The following is a 25,638-nucleotide window of genomic DNA, read 5'->3' as shown; positions in this document are numbered from 1 at the left end:
AAGTTACATTTTCAGTTTTGTCAGGGAGTAGTAGTGTAGTGTAGGTAGAATAGATACTTGAAGTAGGAAAGTCACTTGGGACTAACAATGAAACATGCTAACCTCCCCTTCCCCATCTTCCCAATGGAAAGATGAAGGACTCAGAGTACAAAATGATATATATATTAGGAAGCCATTCCAGCAGTCCAGACAAGAGGTGAGGAGGACCTGAATTAAGCCTGTGACTGACAGTAATGTGAGAAAAATATGAATGAAAAAAGGGGTTGTGAAGCTAAAAAAAAAAAAAAAAAAAAAAAAAGACCCCAGCTGAGTGGATATATGAGATAATGTTAAACTCACAACTAGTAGATTTGGAGATTGATTGTGCTCCTTTCCATGGGAAGTTTGAAAGGGAGAGGATTATGAGTTTCGTTTTGGATATGTTAACTTCTGTGGGATCAATAGGATTTATTTATGTTCTGAAAATAAGGTAGCATCAGCATGAACATTTACTTCCTTAAAGAGCAGCTTATTAAAATCCTGGTGTCATATGCCCCATTATGGTCAATTAAATATATGAAATTTGTAGGATAGAAAAATTTTGCACTTAAAGAGTCCGTAAAGTGGGGGAGTTGGACTAAAGGCCTTGCTAGCTCCACATCCTATGATACTGTGCTTCAAGTTTGGACTCTGGTATTTACTAACAGTGATTGTGTCTTAGTTTCTTCATCCATCTGTTCTTTCAGGGTTGTTAACCTCATGGAAAAAGAACCCAAACAGCGGACTTAGGCAACCTGGGTTGTATTGTGCCTCTGCTATTAGTAACTAGGCACTTTCAACTAGTCTCTTATCTCCTTTGACCTCAGTTCCCTCTTTTATAAAATGACAAGTTTTACCTAGGTTATTTTAATATTTCTTCTAGCTCTAATACTTTAGTGATGTGTTTTGCAACCTTGAAATACTATGTAGGTCATTGCTATTGTTATATGTATCTTCAAGATGTCAAAAATAGTGCTGTACAAGACAAAAATGGCAAGTTGTTTGTGAGACTGATAAAGAACCGTGATTTGCCTTTAACTCTATAGAAAAGTATAATGGTGGAGCAGGATTGTGACAGTTTCTTTGCCTACAAAGTGTAGGAATTAAATCAGTTAGTAAACATTTATTAAGTACCTACTGTGTTCTAGGCATTGTGCTAAGCAGTAGGGATACAAATGAAAACATAAGACAGTCTCTGCCCTCAAGAATCTTACAATCTTAAGTGAAGCCAAGTTGGCAGCATAAAGCTCTTCCCCCAAACCTCCTCCAAATACCTTTTAAATAATGACTAAACAAATTTTAGAATACCAGAACCCACAAAAAGATGGAGTGAAACAATTTTCCAGCCAAAGACGACTTAGAAGGCCAGCAGGAAAGGTCAGTTGTACCAGGGTGGAACTGAGGCAGCACAACCCCAGCCCCAGCAAACCCAGAGTGGGCCTTGGGGCTGCTAAATCAGTGGCAGATGGTGTTTTCCACGCCTCTCAGCTCACAGATGGCAAAGATGACTTGGAAGTTCAGCAGTAAAGGTTTATTGTACTAGGGTATGAGGGGAGCCTCAGCAAACTAGGAATGGACTTTGGGAACCTCTGAATCAATAGCAGTGGCTGTATTGTAACTGTGGCTTCTGGAGATCTAAGCCCACAGGTAAGGGACCAAATAACTGGTCAGAAGGAGATTCCTGGAGTCTCTTTACAAGTACTGAGGGCAGAGATTTTCCCATATTTGGATTACAGTGCTAGCTCATAGTACAAGCCTCCTAATTTTCAGAATTTCTAAAAACAGCTGCACAAATCTTGGGACATTACATCCTTGGAAATAGAGTTGTATTTTAACACATAGTTAAAATTAAGCCCAGTAATAAGCTAAATAAATGAGCAAACAACAGACAAAGATTCTGACCATAGAAAGTTTACTATGGTGACAAGGAAAATCAAAATACACAGAAGATAACAAAATCAAAGCACTTACATCCAAAGCTTGTAAGAAAAATTAGAATTGGCTTCAAACCATGAAGGAGCTCAAAAGGAATCTTGAAAGGCAAATAAGAGAGTTAGAAGAAAATTGGGAAGAGAAATGAGTGATGCAAAAGGAAATACAAAAAACTAGTTGGGAGAAAAATACCAAAATTGGACAAATGAGAAAGGAAGTACAAAAGCTCACTGAAGAAAATAATTACTTACAAATCAGAAGTGAGCAAATAGAAGCTAATGGCTTTATGAAAAATCAAGGAACAATAAAACCAAAAGAATAAAAAAACAGAAAACTGTGAAATATCTCATTGAAAAAACAACTGACCTGGAAAATAAATCCAGGAGAGAGAATTGAAAATTCTAGAATTATCAAGGAAAACTATTCTGATATTCTAGAACCAGAGGGTAAATTAGAAATTGAAAGAATCTACCTATAATTCTTGGATGAGATCCAAGATGGAAACTCCCAGGAATATTATAGCCAAATTCTGGAGCTCCCAGGTCAAGAAGAAAATATTGCAAGCATCCAGAAAGAAGCTTACAATCTAATGAAGAAAAACAACACATTAAAAGTAGTAGAAAAGGGAAGGGGTCAACCAGTATCCTACAGCTGAGGGCAAGATACAATCAGAGAAGGTGTGAGTTACAGTTGAGTACATCTTGCAAAATGATGAGATTCTGGACAGCAAGAAATCCAGGAGAACAGCAAGGTAGGAAATAAAAAGATGAATTCCTGGAGTGTCTTTCTTAAATGGTAGAGGATCTGGTTGGAACTCTTCACTGTCCACTCTTCACCCTCTACTCTGAGAGAGAGACCCCAGGGGCAGGGAATGCAGAAGAGATTTAAGCTTCAGAGTTCACTTCATCTTGCACAATACTGAGTTTCTGAGCATTGTGAAATCTAGGAGAACAATCAGGTGGAAAATGATGTTGACATTAAACTTAGATTCATATTTAAATTTCTATAATTCAGATGTCCCTGAAGTTTCAGAAAATGTTCAAATGAAATAAAAGAAAAACATGTATGCAGTTCCTAATATTTGCACAATAATTTTCAGTTAATTAAAATGTTAACAATGTCCTTTTTGATTCTTTGATTTGGGGTATGTAAATGGATAATTATGTTTTTGTCATTACTTACCCTATTTTCTACCATTACCTTTTCTGGAACGTGAAGCTTTTTTGTTTTATTTTGTTTTGCTATTTAAAAATGTGACCTTGTTATAATTAAATCCATTTCATTGTTATTATTATAGTTATTATGACCCTCTACCAAGATAAGAGCTATTAAAAAAATCACCATGAATGAAACAGAAAAATTATATAGTAATAAGACTGTCTCTTAGAGAGAGGCAGCAATGCATAGCAAAGACAATAACTTGATTTCTAAGTCAGGAATTCATTATCCTCACTTGGCCAGTTCCCCTCTTAAGGTGCCTTCTATCTGCTCTATATCTTAGAATTATATTTTTATGTACATATTATCTCATCTATTAAAATTTAAGTTCCTTGGGAGCAGGGACTGCATTTGTTTTTGCCTTTCATTTCCATCCTCAGCACTTAACAAAGTAGTAAATGAATGCTTGTTAATTGATTGATTAGCTTTTGTTTATATTTAAGGAGTACCATAATTCAATTCTTGTATCAGGAATGAAGCACTACACATTTTTTTTTTAAATAGCTTTTTATTGACAGAACATATGTATGGGTAATTTTTACAACATTGTCCCTTGCACTCACTTCTGTTCCAACTTTTCCCTTCCCTTCCTCCACCCGCCTCCCCTAGATGGCAGACAGTCTCATGCATGTTAAACATGTTAAAGCATATTTTTAAAAAATAAAAATATATATATGTGCAGATCCATATAATTCTCTTGTTGCACAAGAAAAATCAGATTTAAAAAGGTAAAAATAATCTGGGAAGAAAAAAAATATAAGCAGTCCACATTCATTTCCCAGTGTTCTTTCACTGGGTGTAGCTCCTTCTATCCATCATTGATCAATTGGAACTGAATTGGATCCTCTCATTGCTGAGGATAGCCATTTCGATCAGAATTGATCCTCATATAGTATTATTGTTGAAGTGTATAATGATCTCCTGGTTCTGCTCACTTTACTCAGGATCGGTCCATGTAAGTCTCTCCAGGCCTCTCTGAAATCATTCTGCTGTTGTTTCTTACAGAACAATAATATTCCATAACATTCATATACCATAATTTATTTAGCTCTCAGTTTCCAGTTTCTGGCTACTACAAAAAGGGCTGCCACAAACATTTTTGTGGGTCCCTTTCCCTCCTTCAAAAGATCTCTTTGGGATATAAACCCAGTAGTAACACTGCACAGAGACAAAGGGTACGCACAGTTTGATAACTTTTTAAGCATGGTTCCAAATTGTTCTCCAGAATGGTTGAATCTATTCACAACTCCACCAACAATGTATCAGTGTCCCAGTTTTCCTGCATCTCCTCCAACATTTGTCATTATCTTTTGCTGTCATCTTAGCGAATCTGACAGGTGTGCAGTGGTGTCTCAGAGAGTCTTAATTTGCATTTTTCTAATCAGTAATGATTTCATATGAGTAGAAATAATTTCAATTTCATCATCTGAAAATTGTCTGTTCATATCCTTTGACCATTTATCAATTGGAGAATGGCTTGATTTCTTACAAATTAGAGTCAATTCTCTATATATTTTGGAAATAAGGCCTTTATCAGAACCTTTAACTACTACACACTATTTTTTGAAGTCTTACAACTTTTTAGAATAGCAAAATGATACTTTTTGTTTTATTTCTTTTTAATATTTAGCAAAGCAAAAAACAAACTAAAAGAACTCTATCCCAAAATATTTTTTTTATTCACATAGAATTTAATTGATCTTATATTGTAACTTAAGGATTAGGGTGATGCAAAGGGCTGTTTTTATATCGTCTGAGGTAAGTGAAGTAAATAGATGTAATTACAGGAATTTTTTTTAAGGCACTTACAGTCAGAGTTAGTTAAATTATCTTTTTAGATAAATTATCTTTTTTTCCAATCAGTAAAAATCTGTCTTCTTCCTCTTATCCCAAATCTCCCTCTCAATTGAGAACAAAATTAAAACAAACACAAAAAATTTCTCCATTGGCTACATCCAAAAAATTTCTCATTTTACTCTCTGGGTTCTTCACTTCTCTCTCAGGAGTCTGGTCATTAACACTCCTCAGGGTCACTAATTCTTTTGGAGTAACTTATCTCTTCCACTTTATTTTCATTATATAAATTGTTCTACTGATTCTGTTCATTTCATTCTGCATTAGTTCACTTAAGTCTTCCTAGCTTTCTCTTCATCATTTCTTACAACACAATAGTATTCTATCACTTTTGAATACCATAACTTGTTTACCATTATTCCCCACTTTTTGGACTCTTCTTCAGATTTCCATTCTTTGACATGTGAAAAAGAGCTATAAATTTGTACATCTTTAGTTACTTTGTTTTGCTTTAACTAATCTACCCCCTTAATCTCTTCTCTCTCTAATTCTCCATTTGAGTTTTCCCTATTGAGTAAAATGTATATCTGTACCCAAATGTATGTATGTATGTATATGTATATTTTTTTTCCTTTGACCAGTTCCTTTGACTTGAGATTCAAGTGTCAGCTGCTTCCCCTAAATCTCCTCTTTAATTGTATTGTTGTATGCTTTTGCATCCCAGTTATCTTTCTTTCCCCCATCCCTCACTCCTATTGTCTTCCTTTTCTCCTTCCATTTAAAAATAATAATAATAATCATCTAGACATAACAGCCATTCCTGGGCTTTGTCTAATTAGGCTCTTTCTATATATATATGACTCCTTGAGAATAAAGTTCAGAGACATATGTATCATCTCCCTATATTTGAATGTAAGTAGTTTCTTTTAGTCTCTTATAGCTACTCATTTGTGTTTCTCTATTACACTTCTTTTACACCTCTGTTTGAACTTAAAAGTTTCTACACAGTTCTGTTCTTTTCAACAGGAATTCACAGAAGTCCTGTCTTTAATTTTCTCTCCCCTGTGGAATTATACTTAATTTTTCTGGGTAACTTATTCATTATTACAAACCTCTGTCCTCTTTACCTTATAGAGTATTACATTCCAGCATCTTTGCTCTGTTAGAGTGGTGGCTGCTAAATCATGTGTGATCAAAAGTATGGATCCATTGGTATTTGAATTCTTTATTTTAGACTGCTTGGCTATATTTTTCCTTTGACATGGAAGCATTGGCTTTTGGCTACCATGTTCCTGTAAGTGTTCCTTTTGGGGTTTCTTTCAGGAGTTGATAAGTGTATTTTTTTTTTTTTTTAACTGTCCTCTCTGGTTCTGTGAGATCTGGGCAGTTTTCTTTTATGATTTCTTGAAATATGGTATATAGGCTTTTTTAAAAAAAATCATGATGTTTAGGTGGTCCACTGATTCTTAATTTTTATCTTCTCAATCTGCTTTTTAAGGCAGTTTTTGCTTCAAGGGTGACTTATGCTTTTTTCTCTTTTTTTCCCCCTGTCCTTTGATTTTGTTTTAATATGTCTTGTTCTCTCTCAACAAACCATTATTTTCTCTTTGGTCCATTAAAATTTTCAGGAAATTTTATGTTTTGCTAAGATTTTGTACCTTTTGTGCCAAGCTATTCATTTTTATTCCTATTTCTTCTTTCATGGCTTCATTTATTTTCTAATTCTTTCTTCTAGTACTCTCATTTCATTTATTTAAAAAAATATATTTAACTCTTTTAAAAAATTACTTTAAGTATACATGGCAACAAGAAGACTATATGATGATCAATTCTGATGGGCATAGCCCTCTTCAAAAATGAGATGATTCAAACCAAGTTAATTGTTCAGTGATGAAGAGAGCCATTTACACCCAGAGAGAGGACAGTGGGAACTCAGTGTGGACCACAACATAGCATTCTCACTCTGTTGTTGTTTACTTGCATTTTGTTCTCTTTCCCAATTTTTTTTCTTTCTTCTTGATCTGATTTTTCTTGTGCAGCAAGGTAACTGTATAAATATGTATACTTATATTGGATTTAACATATACTTTAACATATTTAACATGTATTGGACTACCTGCCATTTAGGGGACAGGGTGGAGAGGAGGGGATAATTTGGAACAGAAGGCTTTGCAAGGGTCAATGTTGAAAAATTACCCATGCATATGTTTTGTAAACAAAAGGCTTTAATAAAAAACAAACAAACAAATAATTTTAAATTACTTTATTTTTTTCTAGAAATTCTAGTTTTATTTGTGCCCAATTTACGTGTTTTTCTTTGAGGCTTGCTTTATAGATGTTCTGGACTCATTCTTTTCTTCATGGTTTATGTCTTGAGTGTCCCTGTCACTCTTCTTATTGTAGGTTTCTTTTTTATTTGCTTATTCTTCCCAATTATTTTTGGGCTTCAGATTTTATGACAAGGCTGGGCTTTTCATACTTCTTGGAAGAAGATTTGGTCTTATCCTTCTGCCATTTTTTGGGAGTGTTTAGTGTTGTGTTATCCCAAAATCTTAGGGATATCTCAGTCTAGGAATCTTCAAGTTGGTCCCCATCTGATTTGAAATTAGACTAATTTGCTATTTGAAAAGGTAAACACAAATTAAAATGAGCTTTCAATTCTTCTAAAGTGGTCTAGTTGCTGGTCCCTGGTTTAAGCTCACAAATTCCTGGCCTGGGTTTGGATCTTATTACAAACTCAAATAACTATTCTTCTGCTGACTTATAGCCAGCTGGTTCAGAGTGATGGAACTGCTGACTCTCCTTTGGTCTAGGATTGGTGGTTTCCTGGAGGTTTCTGGGGCAGCTTTCTTTTCAGTTGATTAATCACCACAACAATAGCCAGGTGTTAAAGTCCAAATCCTTTATTATCTCCTTCAGAGTCCTATCTCCTTCACTTGGGGCTTGGCTAGTTTTCTTAGAGGCCCTATGGAGTCCACTTCAGTGGAGAAGTGCGGTAGGCCAGCCACCAGGAGCCTGACCAAAGATGGAATGAATCTCGTCTAGTCCTTGCTGACTATTATATACTCCATTATCATAGGTGTGAATCTTGTGTGACTATATTAAGTACTAAGTACATGTACTGAACTAGAGAACTATTAATCACCATGCTAAACCAGATAACCATTGTCTCATCAATTCCACAGACTTAAAACCTTATAAGAATCCTTATTTCAAAGTTCTGGCCTATAACGTGGGATTCCTGTCCTGGTTATTCCTCTGCAGACTTCAGACTGGGCTGGAAGCTGGAACTGAGACCCTGTTTTGCTCTTGGCATCAGTGCCACAGTACTGTTATTAAGTAAGGGAGGAAGAATTTTGGCCTATATCAATCTGGTTCTATATTCAGGAATATCCACTCTCATGATGCTTTTCTAGGATTTATTTCCAGAATCCTTTCTGGCTTTCCTCTTAATTCTGAGTTTTAATAAAGTTATTTATAAAAATTTAGAAAAAGGGTTTGGAAATAATTTTTAATTTTGTTTCCTGTGCTTTTTCCTGCTTTTATTGTAATTTTTTAAAATAGCAGTTTATCATTTATTTTTCATTTAAGAGACAGCTTTTTAGCTTAGTGAGAATATGGTGCTTGAAGTCAGAAAGCACCTAAATTTGAAACTCATCTTAGACACTTACTAAGTGTATAACCCTGGACAAAAAATTTAACCTCATTAAGATTTACTTTCCCTATTTAGAAAACAAGGATAAGGTCACCCACTTCACAGAGTTGTTTTGAGATCCAGATGAGATAATATAAGTAAAAGCTATTGCAAACTTTAAAGTGTTATATAAATCTTAGCTATTAACTTTTTTCACTTTCTGATTCTTTCCAAAAGGTTTCATTTTCTTCTTTAAGACTCCAGGTTTCTGATTGATTTCTCTTCCCAAAATCTTCTTCTCCCCTAGTTACTCACAGTTCTATTTTTCTGAACTTTTAATTGTTTTATATAAAGCCAAATAAATCTTAGTAGGTAACAATTGGTTTTGGGTTTTTGTTTTTGTAAATGTTCTTTGAGTGTCAAGTGATGGCTTTCTTATTTTTCATCTGGATTAATCTCTGAGATTTAAACACTTAAGAAGCTTTGTATTGGGGAAAGAATGCAGTCAGTACCTCAGTATCTCATTAGAAACATTCCTATTAACTGACTTGGTCTCTTGATAATGGATACTTCTGTCCATTAATATCCTACTTTTAATGCCTTATTGTAGAGAGGAGATGATTCTCAAATTCTGTGTCAGTGAAGTATAAACAATCTGGCTAATCTACATTGCTATTTTCTTACTTCTGACTAAGCCTGTCAGACTGGAAAGACTTCAGGTACAGGACCAAAATTGGATTGTATATCTATTCAGTACAGTTTAAGTTGAAAAAGTCACATCAGCAGAGAATTGGCCTCTATTGAGTAGTAATTTACTTAACCTTCTTGTGTGGATCAGAATCTACTTTTGTGGAATAAGTCATCACACATATGAAACTATAGATTTTTGAGATAGAACTGCTTTTAGAGAGAAGATAAGAACTTTCATCCTATTGAGAATGAAGTAGGGAATATTCTAGACATTGAATGGGGCTTACATTGTCAAGCATGGCTAGTGTACTCCTTTGTTGGACTTTATTTTACTCTTATCACATAAGAGTAGTTGGGGATGGAGGAGTGATCGTGAAATTAAAAAACTGAAACAATCCCACCTTTTTCCAAAGCATTTCTCCCTTTGTGATTTCTTCTTCTATATATTAAGATAATTGTGAAAAACTTGTAAAATGCAAATCAGGGTTTTACAAAGTCATAGTCACCCCTTATTTGTAATTGTACTGCTGGCAACTTAACCTGAATGGACTGTGCCTAAACTATTTAAATGTAATAATTATTAGGACTGTTTTACTTACTATCTCATCCAGATTAAAAGGTCATTTTAGGATTTGGAGTTGGAAGAATTTTAAAAATAATGTAACCCAAATTCTTTATTAGAGATGAGGAAGCTTAGCTCCAGAAAGGGGAAATGATTTGTCAAAGATCACAGAGCCATTAAAGGACAATAGAGAGATTGAAACCCATGTGCTTTCATGTCAAAACCTTTTTCTGGTCTCCTTTTTAGAAAATGTCTATACAAAAACAGCTTAATTTTATATTATCTTAATATTTAAGGATGTTCTAGATAGTCCATTGTTCCATCATCTGCTAGAGTTTTATTTTTTCATGAGTCCCTTTACAAATTTTAAATCTGTTAAATAATAATGATTAAAGTTATGGTTTGTAAGTTTATTGTTCAAGATAGAAAATTAGATCCAAGATTTTTTTGATTATTAGTTTTTCAACAGAGAGACGGTAGAAGAAAGCATGAGAATTTTGTGTCCACATTTGTCAAATGAGAAATCTTAAGACCAACAGCCTGTGGAGGATTTTTGGGAAAGATAGCAAATTTGGTCTTTTTATCAGATAACCAAATATAAGTAATTAGTGGCATCTTTTTTTTTTTTTTTTTCTCTTTTAGCTGCTGGACTCATGCACACTTTTAATGCACACGCAGCCACGGACATCACAGGGTTTGGGATCTTGGGCCATGCACAGAACCTTGCCAAGCAGCAGAGGAATGAAGTATCCTTTGTCATCCACAATCTTCCAGTGTTGGCCAAGATGGCTGCCGTTAGTAAGGCCTGTGGAAACATGTTTGGCCTTATGCATGGAACCTGTCCAGAGACATCAGGTGAGGCCACTTGGCACATTTTGCCTGTCCTTAATGAGATATCAAAGACTTAGATTCAGTTTCTAAGTGGACCAGTATCTGTAGCTTTATTCTGTGCTGACTTACCTGGTCCCTTATAGCTCTAGTCCTACAAATGCATGCTGTTCATAGGGATTTCTGGGTTTTGGTGATTTTTGCTGTAGAGATGGGGAAAATTAGGACAGAATGTGGATAGTTCAGTTGAAATTGATCACGAATGCTGACAGACCTCAAAATTCATGCTTCATTATGATGGTGGGGCAATAGGATCATATTTGTTTCGTTGTTGTTTTGTAAAGGCAGATTGCTTGTGTACCAGAAAATTCTGTGGAAACCTCAGGGAACCGGTGTGAAAAGAAAAGACATGATTTTGATGTTATTCTTTTTGAGGAAAGATCAACATAGATGTTCTTGAGCTTCTTTATAGTTTGAGGGTCAGATGTACTTCTATGGTTTTGTAAGGTTTCAGCTTTTCTCGTGAAGAAGGTGATTTTTTTGATAGCTGAGTTATCCTTAGAAACTTGATCTTTGACTTAGTTAAAATTAGAATCCCACAGATTCTACTTATAGACATGATCTATTATTATTATACTGGACCAGAAGTAGACTCTATGTATCAGACTTTAAAGTGTATTCTTTATGGAGAACAATTCTATTGTTATTACCTCCTCTATCTGCTCCTTTTCCCTATTGTCTGATTATACTTTTTCATCTTTTAAGTCTTTTTGTTCTTCTCTGTTTTCTGTGACCATGATTATTGTTCTTTTTCCAAGCTTATGTCAAAACAGGTATAAAGTACATTGAGAATGGTGTATTTTTAAAGAAATTCTGACAGGCTTTGGCAGACACAAGCTTTTCTAGTGTTTTTAGTGTTACTGAAATTTTAAGCACTTAAACAGCTCTTGTCTCAGAAAATTTAGTAGCAGACTAAACTTTGTTTTTGCTGTTCAAAATTAATAAAATTATTTTCAACACTTTCTATGTAAAGGTAAAAAATAAAAATAAAAAAAATACAAGTTTGTATTTGTTGTACTTTTTTTTGGAGCTTGTGATGGCAGTGAAATGAATATCTTATAAAAATGGCAGGTAAACAAATTTGAGAAAATATTTGTTTGATTAGCAAAGCAAAGCAGGTAAATTTCTTGTACCAGATTCTGTTAAGAATTAAAAGAGGTCTTAGAGATCTTAGTTCAACTCATTTTACAGGCGAGAAAACTGAAGCCTAGACAGGTTAGGTGAATGCCCAGGTCAGACACACAGTTACATAGCACTAGAACAAGGGGCTGGACTTATATCTCTCTTGGCTCTCACATTAGTCTTCAATTTACTGTGATTTTTAGAAAATATATTTAAAAAAAAATTTTTAAGGTAAGACAGAAAATCAAAATGAGATGAAATCGATCAATAAGCATTTATTGAGCACTTACTAAGTGCCACGCAATGTGCTAAGATCTTGGGGTATTAAAAAAGAAAAAAAAGAAGCAAAAACTGCTCCTGTTTTCAAGGAGCATACATTCTGATGTGGGAGACAACATGTTACATACAAGGCCCATACAGAATAGATGAAAATTAGTCACAGCGGGGAAAGCTCATATCAGCATCAGGGGGGAACAGCAAAGGCCTCCAGCAGGTGATAGTTTTTTAATTTCATGTTAAAGGAAGTTGTGGAGTCATCAAGGCAGAGGTTAGGAAAGACAGGGAGACAGGAATGGAACATTAGAGCAGAGGCATCTCTTAGAGAAGATGGGGTTTGATGAGATAGGATCAAAAGTACATGCAGAAGGCTTGGCCTTGGAGAACAAAGAGGTTATCTCATCATCAGAGAGTAAAGTGAAGGAGGAAATAGTGGATATTATCATGTGGGACAAGGGACTTCTAAACAAATGGCCTCAAATTTGCCAGTGAAATGTGAGGTGAGGTTTTCAGTTGTCAGGAGAGAAGGGTAATGGTGCCCTAGTAAGTTTGAAGTGAGAAGAAAAGGTATGAATGTAATCAATGGGATAGGATGGGAAGTCAGTTGTGGATGTAGTAGGATTTCTTTTCTCCAGTGAGGAACCCACTTGAGATAAATATTTAGCATAAACTTTCAATTGACACTATCACACTGATTTCATTGTTTCCTCCGGTTCCAGTATGTGAGTATAAGCCAAAAAATTTGAATGGTGGGAACTATTCACCATTAGTATTTAGAACTAGGGATTCATGAAAAGATTATTTAGAACTGGGAGAATTAACTTTGATTTTGTTTCATTTTTATTTTAATGTTAAACTGGAAAAATGAATACTAGTCCAAATTCCTTAACTCAGCACCCAAACCCACCACACTTAGCTGCAGTTTCTTGAAAAGCTTTAAAAAAAAAGGAAGAAAGAAAGCAAATTTCCAAATTCTATAGTTTCATCAGAAAATAACTAAATAAAATGAAAATTCATTGCAGAAGGAAAGGCAGAATAGGCTATAGGCCTCAGCTTAAGGACAATAAAAGGGACGTGGTTCATAGAACAAAAACAAATTGATTTGTATTCAGTTTATTTCTTTGCAAATAGCTGAAGAGGATAAAGAGTACCGAAATACTCTGTCACTCAGAAAGTCAAAAACTAATGAATGGTCCTTTTTTCTTTGCCAGGAGGCCTTCTGATCTGTTTACCACGTGAGCAGGCAGCTCGTTTCTGCGCAGAGATTAAATCCCCCAAATATGGGGAAGGTCACCAAGCATGGATTATTGGGATTGTAGAGAAAGGCAACCGTACAGCCAGAATTATAGACAAGCCCCGGATCATCGAAGTAGCACCACAAGTGGCCACCCAAAATGTGAATCCCACGCCTGGTGCCACCTCCTAATCTAGACAAAAATAGCTATTTGGTTTTGTTTTTAAATAGATCTATTCCTTTATCATCATTACAATTAAAGACTGTAAAAAAATCTCATTGTGTCTACGCAGCATCTGGTGACCTTAGGTCAATTTGTGAGTGGATGCAATTAATAAAATAAAATCCATTGCCTTTTTTTCCTGTTACATTAACTGAAGATGCACCTAATCTTGAGGCAGCTTCTGAGTTGAGAATTATATTGTTATCCAATACTGTTGATTCATTTTGAATCTTTAGACACTTATCTCTTGCCGCATAGGCTCTTTTTAAAGGTGCTTTCACGTAGCACAGACATTACCAGTAGTAGTGTCATTTAGCAATTTGTGTCTTCATTACATGTATATTTATCATTATAAGTCTAATAATTTTTTGATGTCTTGAATGGTATAGTGGAGAGGCAGAATGGTTAGGTGACACAATGGGTATACCCAGTAGTAGTAAGAGGGTTGCATGATTACTTTCAGTCTTTTATTTGTAAAGTCTAGTCTTATGATCCAAGAGCATCTCTCCAACCCTGGACTTAGTAGTGCACTCAGTTAAATAAGGCAAGTGCTTAACTCTGCATGGAAAGCACTTTGAAGTTGAAGGAGAAATTTTCATTTCATATTTGTAGATCTTATAATATTTACTGTAATATCAATAATTGTTTTCTTTATTAAAAGGGGGGGAATTGCTAACTTTTTGCAATATAATTGGATGTGCTATAGTGCAGCAAGGAATTGCCGACCAAAAGGGGATTAATGTATAATATTCATTTACAATTCAGTATATAATTAACTACACAAATAATTTTTAAATATAATCAATAATAAAAAGACTGTTCTGTGGATGGTAGTGTTTAATACATTTTATATTTTGTATAGTGGTTACAGACCATTTTCTTAAAAATCAGCAGCTGTTTAGCATAATTCCTAGCATTATTTTGTCCTTTTCTCCAATATTTTTTGTGCACGTTTTTTGTGATCTGTGTTAAAATCTACATTGCCAACATTGCAGCTTGAACTTAAAACTTGTTATTCAAATAAATATTTAATTTTTTTTATTGCTCTTGTATAAGCAGATACCCTTTTTAGTTGTGTTTTGGAGGGAGTTGGGAAGATTTTTCTTAAAATCTACTTCCCTCCAATAAATTGTATTTTAGTTTTGTAGAAGTTTTAAATTTTATGTGAGCTATTTGTTCTTTGAATTAATTTTGGAGTTCAAGGATAAGGGCAACATCTTAAAAAAAAAAAAAAAAAAAAAAAGTATTATATGTGTCCTGAAAATAGATTTCCTTGTATTAGAATTTCCTCATTTTGGAGAGATTTTTGTCAATAGCACAAGAGGATTGAATCTTGAAATGTGTATCTTCCTAAATGAAGCATCAGCAAGTCTTTGGAAAACAACTGCCCGCAGGCATCATAAGCACTACAGATCTTTTCAAAAAATAAACTGCAAAGCTGTCCTCCTTCAAAGAAAGAAAGACGGTAGCTCATACAGACATAGTGGATCTCTACCCAGAATTCTAGTGTACAGAGCTGATATTAACTTGAGTAGTTTCTTTGAAATGTACACAGATATTGTCATGAATTGTTACTTAACAAAAACTAGACAGATAAAGTGGCCTTTCCCTCAAAAATGGTGCTAGAACTCAGATAAAACTTGAACATTTTGAAACCTTCCCCTCAAAAATAGAACATTATGTATTCCTATATTTAAGTTGCTCTTGAAATGAAAGCTTTCTGTAATCAATCCTGATGTTTTTTCATTTCAGGCTGACTTTCTTTGAAAGTAAGAGCTAACAAACTTCATTTGATGGTTTAGGTTATTTTACCAGTAAAATGAAAATGGACACTTTGAAGTCCAATTATGATAGTGTAAGAAAAAGTTTCTTACAGAAATGTTGGGGGAAAATAGGGAAAATTCAGAAATAAATCAGAATACAAAGTCTAATAAAGTACTTAGAGGTAGGTGGCTTTTTATTTTTATTTTTTTTTTAATTCTATGACCATCTTGTACAACAACCATACTTAATATCTGGGCGATTTGTCTCAGCAGCCATGTCTGGTATGTTGAAATGATATCTAGAGAAATCAAGTAGCTCTAATTGTATCAGTTTTTATGCACAACCTGACCTTTCATGGTGTTAATGTGCCTTTAATAAATAAATATATTGCATATACTTCCAACGATCTGTGGTTTCATCAGTGTGGATAATTCCCACCACCAATACAGATCTATGACTAATTAAATGAGTAGACCTTACCACTGAACCCTAATACCCATCTCCCTCCAGTCCCCAGCTTGGAAAGCTGTCTTTAGTCTTTAAAAGTTGCTATTCCTGACATTTTTCACCCTGCAGCCAACTTGGTGATGAACCTCTCCAAACTAGCTATTATGTTCCTTGGGATAAACATTCAAGTTCACAACTATACTAATAGTTTGTCGGACTTAGAAAAGCTTCTGTTCAGTTGGCATATCTTTGAAAAGCCCGGGGACACTCATGCCACAGTGTGACATTAGACGAGAACCTGTAGTATGTTTGTATATTCTTGATGAAATTTGTGAATGTATGTTGTCATAAAATGAATGATTATATAATAACAGATGACTCGTTATAAAACTCAGTTAGGATTTGTACTTTTTTCTTCAAAAGTAAATCTGGATTATAACACTGAAGATACTACATTGTGATTGGTTGCAAAAATAAATGAGCCCATTAGTCTGTAATTGGGAATATTGTCAAGATAGAAGAGGCTTTATGGTATAGTGGTGATTGTGAGTCTATTCTCTGTTCAATAATTATATTTACTCTGGAATGTTTATTCATTATTCTTTCCTTAGTCAACAGTTTGAAATTTTTAAATGCTGTACACTAAAGTAACTATTTTAGTTTAGTAAAAATATAATGGTTACTTTCTTAGTAAAGTGAGTAGTGTAAATTGAACATTCATAAAATCCTTACTGCAATAGGGCATTTTAAGATTGCAAGCCTTAAGAAATTTATTGATTGGGGATTTTTTTTTTTTTGTTTTATATGCATTAGTTAAGAGTTTATAGTCTGAACTTTAGCACAACTATATCTTTGTAATACACAAAAAGAAAGGAAAAGTAGTCTTTTCTCTATCATTACTTTCCTTTAAGGATATCTTTTTTTTTTTTTTCCAGAAATGAAATGAGGATAGATGTTGAATTTATTCTCTAATTCTGCCATGTAACTTTTAAATATGACTGCCTAATGATTATTTCTCTATCACCCACCTATATCATTTCCCTTTATCAGGACAGATAACATTTGAAGAAACAGCACATTTCTGTATGCAACTACTTCTATATAGCTAGAATGTTCTCACTGCATTTTCTAGTTAGGGAATTCCATGTATGAGCCAGCCATTCAATTTGGAAATGAGAGGTTCTAAAGTTCAGATTTAATCTTGATCATTTAGGGAATTCCATGTATGAGCCAGCCATTCAATTTGGAAATGAGAGGTTCTAAAGTTCAGATTTAATCTTGATCATTTTCCCATGCTTTAATCTCCCCTTCTGAAATGTGAAAAAGCCATCCTATACAAAGAAAAGGCTAAGTTGCATGAACTCTGTCACATGATATCTTGCTCATAGTCATGAAAATTATCTTTTATAGAGGTAGAATAAGATGAGAAATTGGCTCACTATCAATCCATTTCAAAAAGCAGACTGAGCTATGATTAAGTGAAAGAGTGTTGATGACTAAAGTGGTGGCAAAAAGGTTGATCATTTTGTTCCATAAGAAGGAGAAGAGCAACTAAACTTTTGAACCAGATCATTTTTCTGTGTTAACTGGAGGATTTCTTTGTTGATGGAGACTAGTATTTACTTAGCTTTGGTAAGAGTAGTCTTCCTAAGATAAGAGATTTAGAGCAGCAAGGAACTTCATTTACTGATGAGGAAACTGAGGGGAAAAAGAGTTATTACCTTGTGCAAGCTCACACATAGTTGTCAGCTTGCGTCTGAACTCGGAACCTCTAATTCCAAATTCATTTTTCCTTCCCTGGCGCTGTGGTACCCTAGGCAAGACATAAGTAGCATTTATTGTCACAACATTCTTAGTCCCAAATCAGTACATTTCAAAACGGACCTTGTTTGGAGTAAAGGTTTCTTGTTTTTTTTCTCATTCCTTAGAATTGCTTTCCCTGAAAAGTGCAAGTACAAATAAGCTTCCTCACTCACTTATCAATATTTTTTTGTAAGTTGTTTGTGAAAAGTCAATCTGTGTGTGTTTTCCATACCGAGCATATCATTATTGTTATATGAGTGTAGATGTTAATTGTCTTTTCTGCTCAAAGATGGCTACTAACAGTGTTTGCCTGACTGTGGCTGAAGAAGCAAGTTCTTAAGTCTTGTTTGTACTAGATAATTCTATTATAGTAGGGCCATAGATCCAGAGCTGGAAGAGACTTTTACAGATGAGGAGGCAGAGGCATGGGGAGGCTGTGAGCTGTCCAGCTCTGACCAGGAAAAAGTTAAAACCAGGTCTCTAACTCCAGTGCACTTCTCTGCTCAGGAGGACTCCGTATCCAGAGCTGGTAACAGGTGGGCCTGTGCCCAGCTGTTCCTGCCCCAGCTTCCTTTCCTTTCCCTAAGGTCCTTCCTGGCTAGACATTGCCCTTTCTCTCCTCCTCCTCCTCTCCTGCCACCCACTGCTAGAAGGACCCAGGCCCTCTCTACTCTGACTTTTGGGACCACTTCCTTGCCTGTTAGCAGGAGTACAAACTATCTCCTAAGGACTCCTGGGCCTTTCTGTCCATCCTTCAGCTAAATTCTCTTATTGTCTTGTCTTCCCCAATTAGAATATAAATTTCCAGACAACAGGGACTACCTTCTTTTTTCTATTTATTTTCCCAGCATGTACTATACCAACCAAGGACATGGTAAAAGCTTAAATGCTTTTTCATTTAACCACTCATACCACAGTGCTTATCATTTATGTAGTGCTTCGAGAACTACATAGTTTTTCTGGAATAATCCCAAGAGGAAGGTAATATTAAGTCTTCTCATTTTCTTTAAAAAAAAAAACAAAAACAAAAAAACAAAACAAAAACAGAGCACTGAACGTCAGAAAGGTCCAGTGCTTTGGCAGAGCCAGCTATCAGACCTAGGTCTTCCTACTTCCAATCTAGTGCTCTTTCCACTGTCTTTGGTTGGAAGGCTTTTATGCCGGCATCTTTACTGACATGCTTCCTTTTTTTATTCTGTTTTCTACTTTTGTCTCTGTTCAGTAAAACTTAAGTTAAATAAATAAGTAATATTGAAAATGAGTGGTGCTGGGGAACTGGCTACAAACGAGGTAATTCCTTTTCTTTGAACCCTCGTTGTTGAAAATGTTTCCGAATTGTTTGAGATCATCAGAAAAGGAGGAGGGCTGATCATAAAGCAAGAGTGAGAGAGAACTGATCGCCCCTATCTCCCACTGTTAGCCATGTCATCTCATTAGAACTATGGGGAGGCCTCCAGCACATGTGGTGACCCCTCAATGGAAGAGTTACCAGAGGGCACAGTGTGACAAGAGTCACAGTAGGATGAGTAGGTGTGGGTAGTTTTTGACCTGCATTGTTGGAGAGAGCACTCTCATTACGAATATCACAAGTCATCAAAGTATTGCAGTAGGAGATGGTAAATACAGTCAGTCATTTTTCTGTTGTGTCCAACTCCTTGTGATACCCTTTGAGCTTTTCTTAGCAGAGATACTATAGTGGTTTGCAATTTCCATCTCCAGCTCATTTTACAGATGAGGAGACTGAGGCAAACAGGGATTAAATAACATACCCAGGGTCACACAGCTAATAAGTATCTGAAACCAGATTTGAACTCAGGAAGAAGTTGCCCTGCCTTCATGCCTAGCATTCTATTCACTATGCTACCTAGCTGCCCATACGAAATTATGAGGGAGTGTCACTAGCAGATGAAAAGATCAAGAAAGGTTCAAGTAGGAGGCATGCTGTTTGAGCTGAACTTATGGGATATTTATTTTGGAATGAAGAAGTTTGAAATAATTAAAAACACTAGATTGACCTGACAAAGTTTTGGTTAATGGGAAAATATTATCATCACTGTTTTTTTAAGGAGATCAGGGTCTATACCTTTTACACTTGCATTAAGAAAATAGCCATACCTTGTGGCAATTATGGGTAGTTAGTTGTATTTGTATTCATTCTAATATTGTCATTGTAGAGTTTTCCCATCTTTCAGTAAAGAGAATTCTTCATGATTAAATTCCTTTGACCTATACAATTACAATTAATGAAATCAACAATTAATGATTGTTTTATTTTTACTTTTAGTAGTAAATTATAATGAAATGATTTAATATTAAAGATTTAGTCAACATTAATGCAATGTATAGTTTTTTGTTATAAATATTTTATTTTTACCCAATTTCACGTAAAAACAATTAACAATCTGCTTTTTTTTTTTTTTTTGAGTTAAATTCTATTCTTCCCTCCTTCTCCCTTCTGCTTCATACCTGAGATGATAAGTAATCTGATATAAGAAGTTAGTTATACATGTGCAGTCATGGAAAACATTTTCATATTAATCATTTTGTACAAGAAAACAAAGGGGGAGGAAGGAAGCAAGGAAGGAAGGAAGGAAGGAAGAGTAGTACTGACATAAGTTCTATCTTTGGATTCAGATGGCATTTTTCGTCATAAGTCCTTTGTGATTGTCTTGGATCATCATATTGTTGAGAATTACTAAGTCATTCACAGTTCTTCACTGTACAGTATTGCTGTTACTGTGTACAATGTTCTAGTTCTGCTCATTTCACTTTCTTTAAGTTCATGTCTTTCATTTTTTTTTCTAAAGTCATCCTGCTTTCCATTTATTATAGCATAATAGTATTCCATTACAATCATATACTACAGTTTGTTTAGCCATTCCCCAATTGATGGACTTCCCCTTAATTTCCAGTTCTTGGCTACCACAAAAAGAGTTGCTATATTTTTGTGGAAGTAGATCCTTCCATTAAAAAAATTTCTTTGAGACACAGACCTTTTAATAGTATTGCTGGGTCAAAGTATATGCACAGTTTAATAGCTTTCTGGGTATAGTTTCAAATTGCTCTCCAGAATGGTTGGATCATTTCACAACTCCACCAATAGTACATCAGTTTTCCCATATCCCCTCCAATATTTATCATTTTAATTCTCATATCAGCCAATCTGATAGCTGTGAAGTGATACCTCAGAGTTGTTCTAATTTGCATTTTTCAATAGTTATTTAGAACACCTTTGATTTCTTCTTCTGAAAACTGCCTGTTCATATCCTTTGTCCATTTATCAGTTACAGAATGATTTGAATTTTATAATTTGACTTAGTATTTTATGTATTTGAGAAATAAGGCCCTTATCAGAGATTCTTGCTACAAATTCACATACACACACGCACACATACACACAGAGTGTTTTCTGCTTTCCTTCTAATTTCATTGCATTGATTTTGTTTGTGCAAAAGCTTTTTAATTTTATATAATCAAAATTATCCATTTTACATTTATAATGTTCACTATCTCTTTTTTGGTTACAAACAATTAGAAAATGTACAGAATTTGGCATACATTTTGAGTCCATATTGTTTATGTCTTTGACTGTATGAAGTGGGCAAAATTAGCCCATGATTGTCTTATGTCTACTTCCAGACTACATGTGTAAGCAGACAGAAGCTTTAGGATAATCTTGTAAGGATTTTTGACACCTCTCTCTAAAGCTAGTTGAATAGGAAACTTTTCTTAGTGGAAAAGAAGCATAATCTGAAATCAACTTCTCTATACTCTTTATGTTCCTGTACAGAACTTTGGATTTATCAGGTACTAAATTACTATTGTCATTTACTACAGTGTATTGTGTACCTAATGTATTCCATTGATCCACTACTCTATTTCTTAGCCAGTATCAGATTATTTTTTAGAATATCCACTTTATAATATAGTTTGAGATCTGATATTGCTAGGCCAACTTCCTCCTTAGTTTTTTCATTGATTCCCTTGATATTCTTGATATTCTTGACTTTTTGTTCTTCTAAATGAATTTTGTTATCTTTTTCCTAATTCTGTAAAATAATTTTTTGGTAGTTTGATTGGTATGGCTGCAATGTATAGTCTTAAGAGAATTGCCTGGGGCACTCAGAAGTCAATTACTTGACCAAGGAACCAGAGCAGCATATGTCAGAGAAAGGATTTGATGAATCCAGTTCTCTATCCACTACATCAAGTTGCCTCTCTAATTTTATTCAATGTATTTGAAATAATTTTGTCTGATGAACCAACCAAGCTTTTGTATTAGGATAATCCTTCATACAGTCAAAGATATAAACAATATGGACCTGAAATATATGCCAAATTCTGTACATTCTAAATGGATTAGCATTAATTTGAAGCCAATTAATGATATCAACAATCAGCAATTGTTTTTTCACTCCTCTTACTGGAGCATAGTAAATTACAACAAAATGAACTGATATTAAGAATTTAGTTGATTCCCTTGTTTCCAAAATATATACTAGTGCTAGGACTAATACATTCACATTTATTGTCCTCAGCACTGCACTGAGAAATGTACAAAATTTAGGTGCAAACACTGTAATTATAGCTACATTAATGAACAATGATTATATTTGTCAGGAATGGCAGTCTTAAGTTTTATTCATCAAAGAAATATTATGTTTAATATTCTGTCTTTTTATTTGAGGCAGCTAGATGGTGGATAGAGCACTGAACCTGGAGTTAGGAAGACTCATCTTCCTGAATTCAAATTCTCCCTCAGACACTTACTAGCTGTGTAACCCTGGGTAAACCACTTAATCCCGTTTGCCTCAATTTCCTCATCTGCAAAATGAACTGCAGAAGGAAATGGCAAATCACTCTAGTGTCTCTGCCAAGAAAAGCCCAAATAGTATCACAAAGAGTTGGATACAACAGAAAAATGACTGAACAATAAAAATACTATATTTTTCATAAGGGATCTTATACTGTAATACTTTGATGATATCCCTGCGTTATCCCTGAGAGTACTTCCTCCAATAATACAGGTCAAATAATAGTGGTTTAGCAAGTTCAGAGGTTACTCACAGCTCAGTAACTTTTGAGGCATAGTTCCAAATTGTTTTTCTGAGTGTCTAGATCAATGAGATTCTATCAAAAGTGCATTTATTGTGCTCATTTTTCAGGGTCCCTTCATGATTTGTCATGTTCTTGTTTTGGCAAATTTGTCAATTGATGGCTATGAGAATGGTACCTTAGAGTTTCTTCCATTTGAATTTCTGTAATTGTTAGTAAGTTAGAGAATTTTATCATTGATAACTTATGTCCTTCTTTGAAAGTTGCCCATTATATCAGTTCCTTGTACATTTTGGATATCAGATCTTCATCAGAGAAACATGCTATGAATATTTTCCCCATTTACCTGTTTCCCTTCTAATTTTACTATGTTAGATTTGTACAAAGTCTTATACAAAATTTTGTTATGCTAGATTTGTACAAAACTTTTAGAAATTATAGGTAACCAGAATTTTATATAATTTTTATAATATAATTGTTCATTTTGTCTTGTATGATCTGAGTCACTTGAGATATCAAAAAAAAAGATGCTATTTGTAAAGTGCTTAGCACAGTGCCAGGCATGTAATAGTTATTTCCTTTTCCTTAATTCCCCTACTTGAAGATGATGGGTGTCATAGTGAAGAGAATATAGGACTTGAAGTCAGGAAAACCTAAGTTCAAATCTCACCTCAGACACTTATTTAGACCCTGGACAACTCACTTAACTTCTCAGTCTTAGTTTCCTTATCTGTAAAATAGAAATAACAGCACCTACCTTAGGGTTGTCGTGAGGATCAAATGAGATTTGCAAACTTTAAAGTTCTATATAAATGGTGGCTATTATCATTATTACTTATTTAGACATGAATTCTCTTGTAGATCTGAAAAATATTTTCTTCCTAGTTCATCTAATTTATGCTATGACTTTTTATAGATAGATTTGGAATTTATATTGGTGTATGATATGAGGTGTTGATATAAACCTCATTTTTGCCAGACTGTTGTCTTATGTCTTCCCAGCTGTTTTTGTCAGCGAGTCTTTCCCCCAGTGAGTTGGGTTTTTTGTAACTATGCTACTGTTTGTTTGCTTCATTTTGTTGTGTATCTAATCTTTTCAGCTGATTAACCTCTTATTTTTAACTCTTTACTGCTATTAAATTTCATCTTGTTAAATTTGATTCATTATTCCAGCTTGTATTCTTGTTCTATTAATTAGAAGTTATTTCAAAGCATTATTTTTGAGGGGAGGGGGGAAGCACAAGGAATTTTAGCTGGTAGATATTGACCCAGTATTTTCAACTGCTTAAGCACTGGCATAGGTGTTATATCCAGTTTATAAACACAGTGTACCCATGTGAGTAGTTTTCTTAAGGTTTTATAATTGAAAAAAATTCATTACTTGAGGTAGTCAAGATTCTTGTGATAAATTTATCTAAACTTAGCTGGTCCTTGGAAGACATACTACAATACAATACCCCACTGTGTTCAAAAACTTTCCTAACTTGGGTGGATTCTGCTTAAATATCGTGAAGTGGCAAGGCTTGAAATGGTAAGTGGAGAGATTATGTATCATTTTTGTCAAATTGCCTAAGACTTAATCAACAACTTATTGGAACAGCAGTTTTGAATCAGAAGTGAAGGGGGAAGAAATAAATTTTAGGCTGAGGAGCACTTTGGGGTAGACAAGCAATTTGTTGAATCTGTCAACACAATATAGTTGAGGTATTGGGGAGTCCATTTCAGATCATCATCTGTCATCCCCAGAATACTACATACCTTGAAAGAATATGAATCAGAATACTATGTAACTTGGAGAAAATGATGGAAGATGGACCCAGAGGTGAAAGGGGGATGGAAGGCACCAAGTTTTACCTGTTTTAAAAATTTACCTATTCCAATGGCAACAGCCATTTAAAATTATCTTTATATCTCCTCATTCTATAATTTGCTGAAGTTGAATACTATGTAGAAATAAACCTGGGCATTTTAAAAACGGAAACACTTATTATTAGTCTGGTTATAATTAGTTTCTGTAAATCGACATCCAACTATGTTTAGGCATAATCATATAATAATCATACAGTATAAATGATTATTTAGAAAGAACTTCATTAGAAAGAACTGTATTTACCTAATCCACCCCATTCAAAACCCCTGCATATTTAACAAGTGGTTTTCCAGTCTTTGCTTACTTCCTGAGGCACACATTCTCCTTTTGGGTAGTTCTAGTTGTTAAAAAGATTATCCCTTCTCCTTTGTCACTTCCATCCATTTCCTTTCTTCTGTCATCTGATACCAAGACAAGTCTAATCTCTTTTCCATGTGATAGCCTTTCAGATACAGTTAATTGGTTCCAGAAGCCACTTGAGTAGTGAAAATGGATGAGTAGTGGACAGATTTTTCCCATTAGGAACACATCTCCATACACAGCCTAACTGTCCCATCCCACCCAATTTCCCAAAGAGGAAAGTGGGTTTCAGAGAAACAAGCCTGCCTATCCCAGCCAGGCTTCTCCCTGACCCCAACTCACTGTCTGAGGAACTGTGGTCTTTATGTTCTCCTTCCACGCCAACTTGGGGGACCGGGGAGACTGGGTGTGGGGCTTCCACTGCCCAGGGCTCGGGCCATGGCCACCACAGCTGCTCCATGGCCCTTCCAGTACTACTGAGAGCCGGGAGACTCTACATGCGGCCACACTGGCTTGCAGAAACTGCCCTGCCACTGTCTGCCAACGAGCACGACCTCACGACTCACAGCTGGAGGTGATTGCGGTGATGGCAGGGGCTGGGCAGCACACCTGGCCCACCTCCACCGCTCAGCCAAGATAGCCAGCAACCAAGAGGGCCCAGGCTGAAATGTAGTGAACACCAAATCCAACAAGCTTCGAAGCAGACGGCATCAAGGTATTCAGGTAGCTAACAGCCATCTCTCCCTTCTGTCTTTTACCTCTCCACCTTGGGTCAAACTCAATTCATTATCCCACTTAGAGCACGAAA

The 25,638-nt window shown here is 35.1% G+C and overlaps 1 protein-coding gene across 4 annotated transcripts in view; it reads left to right on the top strand.

Annotated features, from left to right (window-relative positions):
* The window catches only part of SEPHS1 (selenophosphate synthetase 1), an 85,286-nt gene extending 69,108 nt beyond the window's left edge, over positions 1 to 16,178 (top strand). For 3 of the 4 annotated variants that reach the window (XM_031938596.1, XM_003771430.4, XM_012550904.3), the window contains exons 8-9: positions 10,491 to 10,703; positions 13,346 to 16,178. In XM_031938596.1, coding sequence (XP_031794456.1) covers positions 10,491 to 10,703; positions 13,346 to 13,560 — 428 coding nt within the window. In that variant the 3' untranslated portion in view covers positions 13,561 to 16,178. The remainder of the gene's footprint in view (positions 1 to 10,490; positions 10,704 to 13,345) is intronic. The other variant, XM_031938595.1, reaches the window with a different exon arrangement.
* Positions 16,179 to 25,638: the final 9,460 nt, after the last annotated feature.

This window comes from Sarcophilus harrisii, chromosome 5 (assembly GCF_902635505.1).
Source record: "Sarcophilus harrisii chromosome 5, mSarHar1.11, whole genome shotgun sequence".
Lineage (NCBI taxonomy): Eukaryota > Metazoa > Chordata > Mammalia > Dasyuromorphia > Dasyuridae > Sarcophilus > Sarcophilus harrisii.
The sequence above is the reverse complement of the archived record's forward strand: the minus strand, read 5'-3'. Positions and strand labels throughout refer to the sequence as shown.